General features: G+C 41.6%; 1 protein-coding gene across 1 annotated transcript in view; it reads right to left on the bottom strand.

Moving 5' to 3' along the window:
• The window catches only part of TRIM67 (tripartite motif containing 67), a 147,484-nt gene extending 137,259 nt beyond the window's left edge, over window positions 1-10,225 (bottom strand). The window contains exon 1 of the mRNA XM_033935520.1: window positions 9,416-10,225. Within this exon, the coding sequence (XP_033791411.1) occupies window positions 9,416-10,225 (810 nt within the window). The remainder of the gene's footprint in view (window positions 1-9,415) is intronic.
• Between the last annotated feature and the right edge of the window lie 5,409 nt (window positions 10,226-15,634).

The following is a 15,634-nucleotide window of genomic DNA, read 5'->3' as shown; positions in this document are numbered from 1 at the left end:
AAACATATATGATAACTTTTGTCTGGACATCAAGTTACCAGGTCAAAGGTTACATGATCCCTGGCCCCAAATTTTAGAAATGTCTGAGTCAATATTCAAAGAGATTTAACTGGACAGAAATGGCTCCTGTAGGGTTAAATTGCCTGTTTGGAGTTAACCGCCAATTTTCAGCAGCACTTAATCAGCTAGTGCCACTGAAAATAACTACAAAAACACCTCAATAAATTTCCAATTAAGCAGCCAACTAAAAATTGCTGGCCTTTACTTTTTTATTATTTTTTGAACCTTGCCATAAAACAGGATATCATGTATTAGTCAATAGGAAGACACCGCGGCCATCTTTTCCTTGAAAATCTTTTGGTGGGGTGGCTGACGCTAGAAGAAGAAGAAGAAGTAGAGACAATAAGATCAGTTTAGAATTTAATGGGTGCTTAGTGTTAGGTTTGGAAAGATGTTGATAGTTTTATAAATACTGATGGAGAATTTTTGTTTTATAGGGAGGACCCTTGACAAAGCAGGACGCGAAACATGCTAAGTCCAACCCTCCCAAACTGTGCTTAACATTAAGCTGGAATAAGTCTATGACTTAACTGATATGGGATATACAGTATATATATATATTTTTTCAAAAATGTATTTATTCAAATTAAATTAAATTAAATTATTGAACACTGGGCACTTTAAAGAAAATTTAATATTGAAAAATGAATTAATGATAAATAATATATAGTATATGAATTTAATATATGAACTAATAGGAAGATAAAAAAAATTTATGAGCTAGTGACGATTTTACCATGTAAAGCTCACTGTTATGAAAGCTTATTGATGCTGTAGAGTGGTGGGGCTGAGGCTCAAAAAATACGTAAAGGCCAGCTATTTTTAGTTGGCTGTTTAATTGGAAATTTCTTGAGGTGTTTTTGTGGATAGAGTGAATTTATTGCCTCTAAGAAAAGGAAGATTTAAATTACATCTTTTGGATTTTGGAACTGAAAATAACTAGTCAGCGCCAAACTGAAAACGGACTATATAGGGGGCATTCTGGAAGTAGAGTTGGCACTTGGCTGGTTAAGTGCCAATATTCAGCATATAACCAGCCAGGTTAACCACCTAAACAGAACTGCATAGAGATCAGTGCTATCTTTGGCCCTCTTTTACTAAGGCTCGGTAGAGGTTTCTATCGCAGTGCGGGGGGCGCTAATGCTCTGACACTGCTCTGAGGGAGTGGAAAATATGAAAAAGGATCTGCAAAAGTTAGAGGAATGGTCTAATGCCTGGCAACTAAAATTCAATGCAAAGAAATGCAGAGTAATGCATTTGGGGATTAATAATAGGAAGGAACCGTATATGCTGGGAGGAGAGAAGCTGATATGCACGGACGGGGAGAGGGACCTTGGGGTTATAGTGTCCGAAGATCTAAAGGCGAAAAAACAGTGTGACAAGGCAGTGGCTTATAAAGAGAGGCGTAGTCAGTAGAAGGAAGAAGGTGTTGATGCCCCTGTACAGGTCATTGGTGAGGCCCCACTTGGAGTATTGTGTTCAGTTTTGGAGACCATATCTGGCGAAAGACGTAAGAAGACTTGAGGCGGTCCAGAGGAGGGCGACGAAAATGATAGGAGGCTTGCGCCAGAAGACGTATGAGGAGAGACTGGAAGCCCTGAATATGTATACCCTAGAGGAAAGGAGAGACAGGGGAGATATGATTCAGATGTTCAAATACTTGAAGGGTATTAACGTAGAAAAAAATCTTTTCCAGAGAAAGGAAAATGGTAAAACCAGAGGACATAATTTGAGGTTGAGGGGTGGTAGATTCAGAGGCAATGTTAGGAAATTCTACTTTACGGAGAGGGTAGTGGATGCCTGGAATGCGCTCCCGAGAGAGGTGGTGGAGAGTAAAACTGTGACTGAGTTCAAAGAAGCATGGGATGAACACAGAAGATTTAGAATCAGAAAATAATATTAAATATTGAACTAGGCCAGTTACTGGGTAGACTTGCACGGTCTGTGTCTGTATTTGGCCATTTGGTGGAGGATGGGCTGGGGAGGGCTTCAATGGCTGGGAGGGTGTAGATGGGCTGGAGTAAGTCTTAACAGAGATTTCGGCAGTTGGAACCCAAGCATAGTACCGGGTAAAGCTTTGGATTCTCGCCCAGAAATAGCTAAGAAGAAGAAAAAAAAAAATTTAAATTGAATCAGGTTGGGCAGACTGGATGGACCATTCAGGTCTTTATCTGCCGTCATCTACTATGTTACTATGATGCTCATCGGAATTCTATGAGGATCAGAGCAGTGTCAGAGCATTTAGCACTCTGGGCCGCGGTAGAAACCTCTACTACAGCTTAATAAAATGGGGAGGGGGTGTTATGCAGTAACCCATAGCCAGTTAAGTTCTGAATATCACACTTACCCCCTCCTTTACAAAGCCGCGCTAGTGTTTTAGCACCAGCCGCCACAGTAACAGCTTTGATGCTCATAGAATTCCTTTGAGTGTCTGAGCTGTTACCTCTGTAGCTGGCGCTAAAAAACGCTAGCGCGGCTTTGTAAAGGAGGGGGTTAACCAGCTAGGTGTTAGCCTGCTCTATAAACCTGGAAATTCAATGCTGATGCCTGGACATGGCCTAGCATTGAATACCTTGGTTTAATACTGGCAGCAGTTGGCAAAAGGCTGATTGCCGCCAAATGAATATCGGGCCCTTGGTCCTCTTCAGCTGAATAGTTGATGTGATAATGTACATACAAAGCAAAATCTATTTTTTTTTTTTTTGGAAAGTGTTTTGCAAGTAAAACCATTAAAAAAACCCACTTCAGAACTTTTGCCTAAATATGCTAAAAGTAGATGGACATTCTATACTGCTTTTCGGACAAGTTTTTTCAATATGATGGATTGTGCTGATTGGTATAACTTCAGTATTTATGTTTAAATCAATTTTTTGAACCACCAATAAACAGCAAACAAGCAACAGCGCTTTTCAGCAAAACAAAAACCCCCAACCCCCCACCAACCACCCTTCCCTCCCCCCAAAAAAAGAAAGAAAGAAACCAGGTTGCGAGATGAGCGGAAACCAAAAATCTTATCATGAACTCCAGTATATAAATAGTGCCAAGAACGTTCTTTGCCATACCAACGCCTAAAATTATCCTAATGTTCTGATACAATTAAGCCAAAGCAAAGAAAAATGACCTCAGGAAATCCACAGAGAAAAAAACAGGAGAAACAAAAAAAACAAACAAACCACTGTGGAGTGATGATGTTCCTAAAATGGACTTTATTTAAAAAGTCAAAATTCAAAAGTACAATAATATAATCCACTGAAAGATAAAATAATCCACATGAGAATAAAATAATCCACATAAAAAACCTAAAGGACCTAGTCCGCTGAAGGCATGGAACCCAACACTGTCCGTGTTTCAACAAAAAGTCTTCTTCAGGGGTCCCTGAGAGTCCTATGGTTGTAGATATGTGGAACAAATTGATATGTGGAGAGTCGTGATAAAGAGATGTTTAATTTACTTATCATTTCTAAATTGTGAATGTGTTTTAACATTGGGAGAAGACAAAAATATATTGAAGTTCGACAAACAAGTCAATGCAGTTGTCAGATCTTGCTATTTCCAACTTTGACTTATTTGACAACTATGCTCACTCTTGACAAAGGAAAATTTTATAAAATTGGTTTATGCCTTTGTCATCATTAGGCTGAACTGGGAAGGGATAAAACGCGGACCTCACGGACCTGATGGACCTTGCGGATCTAAAACCGCACGTCCTTAAAAATCTGAGGTCTTTTTTACCAGGAGGCGGAGCTTCATGGTTGCACTGTTGGGCAGTGGCAGATGATTTCTAAGGCCCTTTTGCTGGCTAAGAAAGCCATTTTGACTTTTTGGCGAGAGCCGCATGCTCCCTCTTTCTCTCGCTGGCAGGAGTCTCTTTATGACTTAGCTCTCTTGGAAAGACGGGCTGCGGGCACTCGAGATGAACGAAGGTGGTCTCGATTTCAGGATGTATGGGAGGAGTACTGGCTGTCCCTTTCCCCATCGCGAGAGGAGTCTACTATTGAACTGTTAGCATCTACTGGGGTCTTCTGTCCTCTTCTGTACTATCCCTCTTCGGACTCATTCTTACTTGGATTCTCTTATGGGGTTCATTTCTCTTTCTCTTTATTTTTTCCTCTTCTTCTTCCCTTTTTGACCTAGTTTTCCTCCCCATTTTGTGTATTTCGTATATCTATATATTTCACAGGTCGGGAGTAGGGGTGGGTGGGGGGTTGGTTTGGATCCGGTTTTCTACGGTGTATTCTAATGTATGTTATAGTATTGGGGTGTTACGATCTGTCCTGGGGGGGTTTTCAGAGGGTTTTACATGAAAAATTGTATTGAGCACCTCTTGATCCTGAGACATCTGATCTTGGTTGTGTTTATGACCTTTGCTCTCTGTATGCCTGGTAGGGCGGTTTTTTCTGGATTGATGGATGTCCATTTACTCTGTTTTGTTCTGTATGTACTGGTTTGCTCAATAATGAAATATTGTAAAAAAAAAAAAAAATCTGAGGTCTGCGCCACTTGTAGCTTCTGGCTCTGACAGACCTCTATGACAATTTAGCTCTGACGGATACATCTCAGCATAGGGAAGGAAAAGTATTAGGATACTTAAAGAACTGCTTTGACTGCCTATTTCTGAGAGAATTAGATTTAAACTATCTTGCCTCATATTTAAAGCATTTCATTTTCAAGGGGCTGCTGAAAAGTTCTCAGCCCACCCAAGATGAAAATGATATGGAGCCATGAAACTTACAAGTTATTCCATGCTTTTCTTGACACTTTTAATTTCAATGATATGAAATTAAACAAAAAGTGTCAAGAAAAGTGTGGAATAAGTTTCATGGCTCCACATCATTCTCTTGGGTGGGTTGAGAACTTTTCAGCGGCCCCTCATACAACCAGGCTACATCAGAAGTTAGCTGAACTCAGTCATGACAGAACACTTCATTCTTTTCAATTGATATAGCTAATATCTCTAAGAAATAGGACATTTTCTTATGCAGGCCCTAAACCAGGGGTGACTATTTTTATTGCAAACCTAGTATAATGGGTGGTATATAAAATAATAAATCAAATCAAATATTGCATTGGATGCCTGCCTCAGAAAGAAAAATTTGTGATTACAAATGTGGGCCCTCTTTTACTGAGCTACGGTAGATGTTTGTACCGTGGCCTGCAACGCTAAATGCTCTGATGCTCACTGGAATTCTGTGAGCGTCAAAGCAGTGTCAGAGCATTTAAGTGCTCTGGGCCACGGTAGAAACCTCTACCATAGCTTAGTAAAAGGGGGGAGGGCGGGGTTATACTGACATATTAAATATGCATAGGTTCACTACCTGAATTTATACACTCATGAGCGGAGGAGAAAAGTAACATAAATAATAAAACAAATTTAAATACTGTACATGTTATGTGCAATCTTACGAGTATATCCTGCCGAATCCTCATTAATCAGAGTTCTAGGCAGCAGCATATTGCTACATAGAAGAATTCTTTAGAGTTCAATATGTTACAAACCCCCCTTTTTACAAAACCGTGGAAGCATTTTTTAGCGCAGGCTGGCGTGCTGAATACTCTGTGCTGCTCCCGATGCTCATAGGAATTGTACAAGAGTGTCAGGAGCAGCACAGAGCATTCAGCACGCCATCCTGCGCTAAAAAATGCTTCCACGGTTTTGTAAAAGGAGGGGTTTGTAACATGTTGAACTCTACAGAGTTTTCTATGTAGCAAAAGGGGGAGGGGGAATTATACATGCTATAAAGATTTATATATGCTTCATAAAGTTATCAAATTGTGAATACAGTCTAAGGTAATATATTAAAGATAGCATCTGACCATTAATATTGTTTATATTTTAGGTGACTTGTATTATTAGTCTGAGTATACAATATATTACATTACATTACATTAGGGATTTCTATTCCGCCATTACCTTGCAGTTCAAGGCGGCTTACAAAAGATTAATAAAATGGAGGTTACAATGGGAGAACTATTGATTAACTAGAGAGGTAAGTAGTAGATCTTTTAACATTTCTCGGGTTGTTAAGGGTAAGGCGGTTTACAAAAGAATTAAAGAGGGTAACAATGGAAGCACAATTGTTGTTACTAGTGAAGTAAAGAGTAGATCAATTGTCAATTTTAGAGTTATTAAGAGTACGTGATGTTATGGCTGCTTCAGGAATTTCTTGAAAAGTATTATTTTTATTTATTTTCTGAATGTCTTGTAGTCTGGGGTGGTCGTCAGAAGGATGGAGATCTGGTTGTCCAGTCTTGCGGCTTGAGTGGCTAGGAGGCCGTCGTGTAGTTTTGATCGTTTTACTTCTTTGATCGGGGGAGGTATGAAAGGGGAGTGCGTTTTTCTGTGTCTGGTAGTGGATGCTTGGATGAGGCGGTTGTTCAGGTAGGATGGGCTGTCTCCGTTTAGGGTTTTAGAGTTTTAGACCCTACATGATCCATGTTTCAGCCTATATGATGGCCTTCATCAGGGATCCAACACTGGAAACATCCAGCCAATTGAAAATGGAAATACAATTATATCAATTGATAACAATATACAAGGAAAAATAGCAAAATTAAAGCACAGGCCTACAACGAAAACTTGAATGATGGAATAATCAAACAACCAAAAAGGTACAGGTAAAGACAAACTAATCTTGTTGACTATCCAAACCCTGAACTCATAACAGCTTACAATAAATTATGAGTTACAACTGATTTTACCCCCTCCCTTACAAAGCTGTGCAAACAGCTGACACGCAGCAAAAGACCCAAAGCTCTTTATATCCCTATGGGCTACGGGGTAGTTACCGCAGCAGCAGTCGCAAGCGTGGCTTTGTAAAAGGTGGTAGTGGAGGAGTGTTAATTAGAAACAATCACATTCACACACACAAAAAAAAACAGGGTACCCTTCACAGCTCCCAAAGGAGTTATCCCTTTTGGGTTCACCCACAGGTAGACCTGCCATCTGCTTCAGGCCACAATTTGTCAGCAGTCTGAACTGACATTAGCAGTTGTTTCAGGACAAGGCAAGGCAGGAGACAGCAACTCAGTACACGGCAGTGTTAGTGCATATCACTTATCTCTTCCATATCACCCTCTGGTCTTAGGTCAGAAATGAACAGCAGCAGTAAATAGTCCAAAATATCACATTTTAGCTGGCAAGCTGTACAATAATGGTTTGTGCTGGTATATTTGGCAATAACAATGAGCGGCCACAGTAAATCCAATGTGCCAAGCTAGCTGGCAAGTAGTGCAGCAGTAGAATGGGAAGTAGCGATGAACACAAACAGAAGACCCTATATGATCCATGTTTCAGCCTATATGATGGCCTTCATCAGGGATCCAACACTGGAAACATTCAGCCAATTGAAAATGGAAATACACATAAAATTCTGAAACAGAAACTCTCTGTTCAGCAATAACTATGTGGTGAACATAAGAACAGCCATACTGGGTCAGACCAGTTTCCTATTTCTAACAGTAGCTAACCCAGGTCACAGTACATGGCAGAAACACACATAGTAACAACATTCCATGCTACTGATCCCAGGGCAAGCAGTGGTTTCTCCTATGTCTGTCTCAATAGCAGTCTATGGACTTTTCCTCCAGGAACTTGTCCAAATCTTTCTTAAACCCTGCTTTGCTAACTGCTCTAACCACATCTTTTGGTAATGAAGAGCTTAACTATTCTTTGAGAAAAAAATATGTCCTCCTATTTGTTTTAAAAGTATCAAGCATGTCTGTCCGTGTTTTTTTAATAATCCTTGTTCATCTTCCCCTATTTAATATTTTTGTAAAAATTTGTATGGAAACCGCTTAGGCTTCAATAAGCAGTATATCAAATACAATAAACTTGAAACTATTCTCATGTAATCTTATTTAGTGTCCCCTGGTTTTTGTACTTTTTGAAAGGGTGAAAAATCGATTCACTTTTATTCGTTCTATACCACTCAGGATTTTGTAGACCTCAATCATATCTCTCCTTAACTGTCTCTTTTCCAAGCTTGAAGAGCCTCAACCTCTTTAGTCTTTCCTCAGAGGAGGGAAGTTCCATCCCCTTAATCATTTTGATTGCTCTTCTTTGAAATTCTTCAAATTCCACTATATCTTTTTTGAAATACGGTGACCACTCTTGTTGAGGACGCACCATAGAGCAATACAGAGGCATTGTAATATTCTCGGTCTTATTTGCCATCCCTTTCCTAATAATTCCTAGCATCCTGTTTGTTTGGTTTTTTTTGCTGCAGTTGCACAGTGAGCAGAAGATTTCAGTGTAGTATCTACAACCTCAGATCTTTTTCTTGGGTGCTGACTCCTAAAGTGGACCTTAGCACAAGGTAACTATGATTTTGATTATTCTTCCCGATGTGCACTTACCATGAAACTTTTGAGCTCATGTGCCAGACACGTTTCTCCCCTTTCAATTTGAATGTCATTTGCTTTCAGCATTGGTTAGCTAGGTATCTGTGCTGTTGTGTCATGGGGTTTGCGCTGTTGGCTTCAGCAGCAGAGCTCTGCTTCTTAATGGGCACATTTCTGATACTGTATCATGGTTTGTTTGTTCTTTAATATCAGTTTTATTAAAGAGGCAACCAGAGAAACAGACTTGAGAAAGTATACAATGGGCTTACAGAAAAAAACAGAAGTTAATGTTATCATGCCTGTCTGTGCATTCACCTTATTTATGAAGTGTGTTAGGCTGATGTTTGGTCATTTTGCTATTGTTATGATGTGTATAGAAGAATAAAGTTATTATTATAATAAGTTATAGGTGTTGTACACCACTTTGGATGAATTTTTTCATAAAGGCAGTTAATAAATTCTAATCAATCAATACACTCAGTTGAAATTTCACCTAAATTCAACAGGGTTACCAGATCAAGATTAAAACAAAAGATTGTTCATAGGAGTCCCAGTCATCATCAACAGTGACACTCACTAGCCCTGATTTGGAGCACAAGATTGGGGTTCTAAAAGGAACCACACTGCTGCATGCTGCCTCGTCCCCACCCCCTCCTGGAGGCATGTGGCTACAATAACTTGATTATGTGAATTTAAGATTGAATGTGACAAGGGAAAATGAAGACCAAATCCCCTCTCCCTCAACAAAACAAGATTTTAGAACTAAAGTTGCACCGGTTATCTAATCTGAGATCAAGAACATGCACACTTTGGAGATCAAATAGTAACAAGTCCACAGGTAGGACCAATACTAATTTCTAGGTATGGGGTATCGAAGTTGTGCACGACTTGTTCAATGTTTGATCTGTTTAATTGTCTGTATTTGGGGAAGATTTCGAAGTACAGCAAAAATTCTATAACAAATCTTATCATCTTAAGACCGGAGTTGTTGTCCTAGTTTTGGAAGGGCACTCACCTTGTGCTGCTTCCACATGACGCCCAGGGCCTTGACCTCGTGCTGCGCGTGCTTGCCCTCTTGCAGGCACTGGAAGCAGACGGGGCTCTTACAATTCAGGCAGTACATGCTGTAGTTCTCCAGCTCGTGCTCCGAGCACGTGGGGATCCTGCGGGGAGGAGCGGCGGCCGCCGCGCGCTCCTCGGCCTTGGCGCCGCCCGCCGGGCTCGCGGCGGGAGGGACGAGGCGGTGCTTGGCGAAGGGTCCGCGGAGCGGGTGGCACTTCCTCTGGCAGGCGGCGCAGTAGAGGACGTCGCACTGCTCGCACAGCACGGCCGCCGCCGCCGGGTGGCTGCTGTCGCAGAGCTGGCAGCGGGCGACGACGGCGGCGGCGGATCGGCCCTGGGCGTAGCGTTGCACTATGGCCTCCAGCAGCCGGTTGCGCGGAAAGCCGCGCAAGCCGCGCTCGTCCAGCGACGCGCTGCGATGGCACTGCGGGCAAGTGACCGAGGACGAGGAGCCGGGGAGGCGGGAGGCGGCGGGGGCGGGCGGCAGCACCCGCACGCCGTTGGGCGACTTGAGGCTGGGCGTGTAGGAGCCGTAGCCGCTGTCCGTCTCGCTGTGCAGGCTCAGTTTGTCGGTGGGGTCGGCGTAGTCGGAGTCGCCCGGCGGCGGCAGCAGGGGGCGGGCAGCGGGGGGCAAGTGCTCGGCGTCCGGCGTCTGCAGCGCGATGGTGCGGGCGCACGGGAGGCAGACGTTGTGCGAGCAGGGCAGGATGACCGGCTCCCGAAAGAGGCAGCCGCACACTGGGCACTTCAACTCTTCCTCCATGGCCGCTCGACGAAACGCGACGAAAGGGCAACGATCCGAATAAGGAACAAAATAATACTGCCGTGAGTGCCTTTCCTGCGACTCATACGATCCGTGCACCGCACACACCCCCTTAGCCCGTTGGCTCCGGTCCTTTCCTTAAGGCATGTCTGGGGATGCCGTTTCAGCACCGAGGGCGTCGGACAGCGCCAGGGCTTCTGCAGTGCCAGGGTCACCTTGCAGTAAAGCCGCTCTATGCCCAGGAATCTGCCCCGTCCTGCCGGGCAATGGCCATAGTAGAGCCGCTACTACAGTATTGACAGCGTTAGAGTGAAATAAATAGATGGGAGGGTGGGGAGCAGGGAGGAAGAGAGGGCGGGGAGATCTCGTTCAGCAAATGAGTGGTGACTGGGAAAATGTGTCCGTAGTAAAAGCCGGGTTGTATTTTGTTATGAGGGGGGGTTTTCTTTTCTTTTTTTACTTAAGAAAATTATGTTACTTTTGTACGTGTGTGTGTGTGTATATATATATATACACACACTATATATACATATATATATATAGTACTTTGGGTGGTGAGGAAGTGGAGCAGTGGTATTAGATTTTTGTGCTCTACAGCATTATTATAATTCCCATGCCGTTTCGAAGCTCTTGCCCCCCCCAAAAAAAAAAATATGTGTGTCACATTAGGATAAAAACTTGTATTGATAAAACATGCACTATCAAGCATAACTATGCAAATTGTAACCTGGAGACTATATATTTGTTTATATTACATCCCTAGATTGTATCGTTAGAATATAACCTTGTGTAGTAAACTTGTTGTAATTATGTCAAATTGTAACCTGTCAACTATATAATATATATGTTTAACCTATAAGCCGTTCTGAGCTGTTTGAGGACAACGGGATAGGAAATGAAATAAATAAATAAATAAATATGTACAAGTGATGAAAAAAAAGAAGCTCTTGCCAAAAGCCAAATCGAGAGAACACGAAATGCTATGAAAGGGCGTTTTAGCCTTAGGTGCGTTTGAACTTTTTTTTTTTTTTTTTTTCGAGTGTCGCCCACATAAGAATTTGCCATAAAATCAGTCAGAAGTGCTGAATTTGAGCGTGAAATACAGTACTCATTAGAAGTAACAATTAGAAAGATTTTCTCCATTTCTCTTCAGACACATGACATCGGAAAACATCGAGTGTTTTGTGTCTAGCCACTGGTGTAATGTTAGGGTAGGAGTCGATCCCCGCCCCTATGTGGCTGCTTTCATTGCTAAGGAAACGTGGTTGCATACCTTTAAAATATCTGTATTAATTTTTTTTTTTTTTACGTTTTCTTCAAATAATAGCTGTTGTGATAAATCCCTGGTCTTACTCCCTATCTTAGATGAACAAAGAAAGAAAAAAGGGGGAATCTTTTTAATTGGTGCTGAGCAGAAGGAAAAAAAAGATCCTTGCGCGATATCACAAAGCACTCCAGTCGAGGCATTTTTATTATCCGTCACTATAAAACGGAGGGAACTAGGAGATTGAACGTGTTGTTGCGATTCTCTGAAACCGTTGCTTCGGTCACATTTGCCATTAAAACTGAACTAAAAATGCGAGAATGAGATTTATTTGCCTTGGTAATGCAAACATTAACGTAGACTCGTACAGCTGCATCTTAAGGTCACTACAGTGGTGTGAAGAATATGGCAAATGCGAGCTCCATGGCAGTGGTAAGATGGTCTCTGAGGCTTTCATGTCCCGCCAGAGCCCTGCTGCTAGAGGCCCTGTCATTCGCCCGTGTCTCACGGTAGTTGGCTAGTCCTAGCCTTCTGATTGGCTCAGCCGCTCATTAAGCGGGAACCGACGTTAGTTGGCGCACTCGACCGCAGCCTGCGATTTGACTTTGATTTATTTGCTGAAGGCGCCGAACAATGAAGATCAGTCCTTTGCGCGTTCCTTCGCGTGCGGCTGCTCTTCCATGACAATCCTTTTTCAAAATTGCTTGAATACACCCAAAAAACTGGTGACTTTATCATAAATATGAATATGCTACTACTGTAGCTTCTAGACATTACAGTACAAATTCACATTACAGCTGTTCTGGCTTGGTCGGTATGGAGATCAGGGAAACATCGGAGGAGAAAGGTACAGACAGTCATATTTTTAAAGTCCTATATAGTGTAGCTCAGATGGAATAACCGCTGTGTAGTAATTCTAGTCCCAGGACAGGCTATGCTTTATTGCTTACTTCATTACATTGTAGGTAAGCTTTCAGACTGGAGGAGGAAGGGGATGGTGGGTAGAAAGAAGGCTCGACATAAAAAAAAAAAAAAAAGCCAAATCCGAAAAGCTAACATAATCCTTTTTTATTTAACTATATATTGAAACAAAGGGATTTTTTTTTTTTTAACATAACTTAAAAACCTTTTTTTTCTGAACGCCAAAGGAAATAGTCACTCAAGGCTCAATTCACTCTACTTTAGCTGTGGCAGAGACAATGCCTGTATTGTCATCTGGCTCTATTATCTCTGCCAGATTAGTTCAATTCTGGTTTACCTGGATACCTTGACTTGTAATCTGGCAAATTAGAGCAACAAGATCATACTCTGAATAAATCTGAAGCAGCTGGTGGCTCTAGCATCTGTACTGGCTTTCCTGCTACCAGATGGAAGCTGAGACAAATTAGAGGATACTTTGGATCCAGGGCATTGCAACTAATAGTCCAGACAACAATGGATGGATTAAGCCACCATATTGGCCATTGACTTATGGCAACATGCACAGTGAGGAATCCACCCTGCAATGTTTTACAGCAGAGTACAGGAGTGGTTTGCCATTGTCTTCTCCCATGCAGAATGTGGCTCCACTATGTCACTGCTGCCCAACATAGGGTCCCTCAGCCTACAGCACCAGGTAGTCCCAGGTAGTCTCTTATCCAGGTACTAGCTAGGTCAACCCTGCTTAGCTTCTGATAGTAAAAATGGGCCTACATAGGGTGGCCAGGCCATAGGCACTCAGACAACAATATTAGCACATATAGATTATTGTAATATTATTTACATAGGGTGACATTCATCAATCCATTCTATACATCAGACATTACAGAATACAGCTCCTTGACTGCTACTTAAAACTTCAAAGTTTGAGAGGGCTGCGCTATGGGAGTGCTGCAGAGTTAAAGCCCTACCATAAAGGGAATGACATGGAACCATGAAACTTACAAGTTATTCCATATAATCACCCCTAAGTTCAACACAATTGGCACATCGTGTTTGAAGTTTCTGTAACCCTTCCAAAAAATAGTCTGACATCTGGTCACTGAAATGCTGCTCCGCTACTGCAGTCACCTCTGAATCACTTGAAAATTGTCACCCTTTCAAACTCTTTTTAAGGTTTGGAAACAGAAAATAGTCAGAAGGAGCAAGATCTGGTGAGTAAAGTGGATGGTCTATGCACTTGCAACCCCAGCTGCATCAAAATATCCATCATTTTGCCAGCCTTGTGAGCAGGTGCATTGTCTTACAAAAAAAAGAGAACTTTCTTCAGCTTTCCATTTTCTTTCAATGCCTCCTTTAATTGGCACAGCAAGTTACAGTAATATTCTGCATTAATTTTGGCCCCTTTGGAAGATAGTCAGTCATTACGGTCTAGCTCCAAACATCTAAAAAAAAAGACCAGGAATTTTTGTTAAAGGTTTGATTATGCCTGACGAGCATCCAAGTCCTAAGCCAGCCCTAAGCCTACTCCAAACACACCTCTAACATGCCCCCTTAAGATATGGATGCACTGGAGACAAAACATCCAGAAAGATGTCTAGAAAGTCTGTTTTGAGAATGCCCCCATGGACGTCTTGACAAGTAAAACGTCCAAGTGCTGGTTTATGCTGTCTTTTGGACATCTATCTTCTTTGATAATGAGCCCTATAGTTAAATTCCATATTGTAAATCATTAGTGATACTTTGTGACCTACCAGTATGCAGTGGTTACAGAGTGAGGGCTGGCCTAGTGGTTAGAACAGCTGCCTCAGTACCTTGAGGTTCTGAACTTGATTCTCACTGCAGTTCCTTCTGACTATGGGCAAACCACTTAACACTTCATTGTCCTATATAAACCACACAGAAAAGGCAGTATATCAAGTCTCTTATCCCCCCCACCCCCACACACCACACATTAACTTTACCTTTGTCAAGCAATATTGTCCCACTAGACCTTCATCACTGGAACACCACAGCAAGTTCTTTGCTTGGATCCAAGAAATATCATAGCTTAATTTTATCATATTTATTAACTTTTCCCAAGATACCTTCTGTTGAGAAATCCAATTTAGGTTCACGTTATAGATCCAGACATAAACATAGACAGTTTGTGGCACAAGAAATGGTCAACTACAAATCCACATCCTAGTTTAAAACTTTCCTGTTGCGTGTGGTCATGGTAATACTCATCAGTCAGGCTGTGGCTAATGTGCATTCAAGAAATGGTGCTGAGGTTTTAAATGTGAACTGAATTGTCTTCATGCATCTATGTGGTGGCTTTGAGGCCTTTGCACACTGCATCTAACTTTCCTATTGATTGGCTTCATCATGTGACCAGCACAATATAGATGAGAGGCCTGTCTGAAGAGGATATCCAGCTGGCATCCCTGACTAGATTTCAAGGATCTAGCTGAATGGATGAATAATGATAGTTACTTGTTTTAAAAAGAAGCTGATGAGTTATTAATCAATTAGTAGTGGGGATTCATTTAAATGCCAGTTTAAGGGGAGTTTATTTAGCTTCTCAAAGGTATATAGTGTCTCAGAGATGCTTGTTTCCTTTTCCAAGATACCACATGATTACTTGTATTCATTCTTGGTGAAAATTTTATTTATTTTAGCCCTCCTTCCAAAGGAGCTCAGAATGGGAGACATTTTCGCTATCTGTCCCAGCAGACCAGGAAGGATTAAGTGAGTTGCCCAATGTCACAAGGAGCAGTGTGTGGTTTCTTACAAACTCAGGATGCTGAGGCTGTAGCTCTAACCACTATACCACACTTTTCTCTACAAAATGTTTGATTATTTTTTGACTCTAAATCTTTTTTTTATTAAGTTTGTAACAGATACAGCTCTCCAAGTCAAGAACACTACATAACATTGACAATAAATAAAACAGAAAATGAAAGATCATACTTAAAGAAGGCACAAATCAAATCCAAAACAAGAGCTATATATTTGTTGTCCAAAGCAGAAAGGGATTCCAATCCTCATCAAATTATATCTTTTTTTTTTCAGTTCAGATGTTAATTTTTCCATCTTGTAAATTATCCAAACTTTATCAAGCCATTCTGCAATAGATGACAGGAAAAGCACAGTTACTTACCGTAATAGGTGTTATCCAGGGACAGCAGGCAGATATTCTTAACTGATGGGTGACGGCACCAACGGAGCCCCGGTACGGACAATTT

The sequence above is a fragment of the Geotrypetes seraphini genome, chromosome 3 (assembly GCF_902459505.1).
Source record: "Geotrypetes seraphini chromosome 3, aGeoSer1.1, whole genome shotgun sequence".
NCBI lineage: Eukaryota > Metazoa > Chordata > Amphibia > Gymnophiona > Dermophiidae > Geotrypetes > Geotrypetes seraphini.
This window is presented reverse-complemented; position numbering and strand designations above follow the sequence as displayed.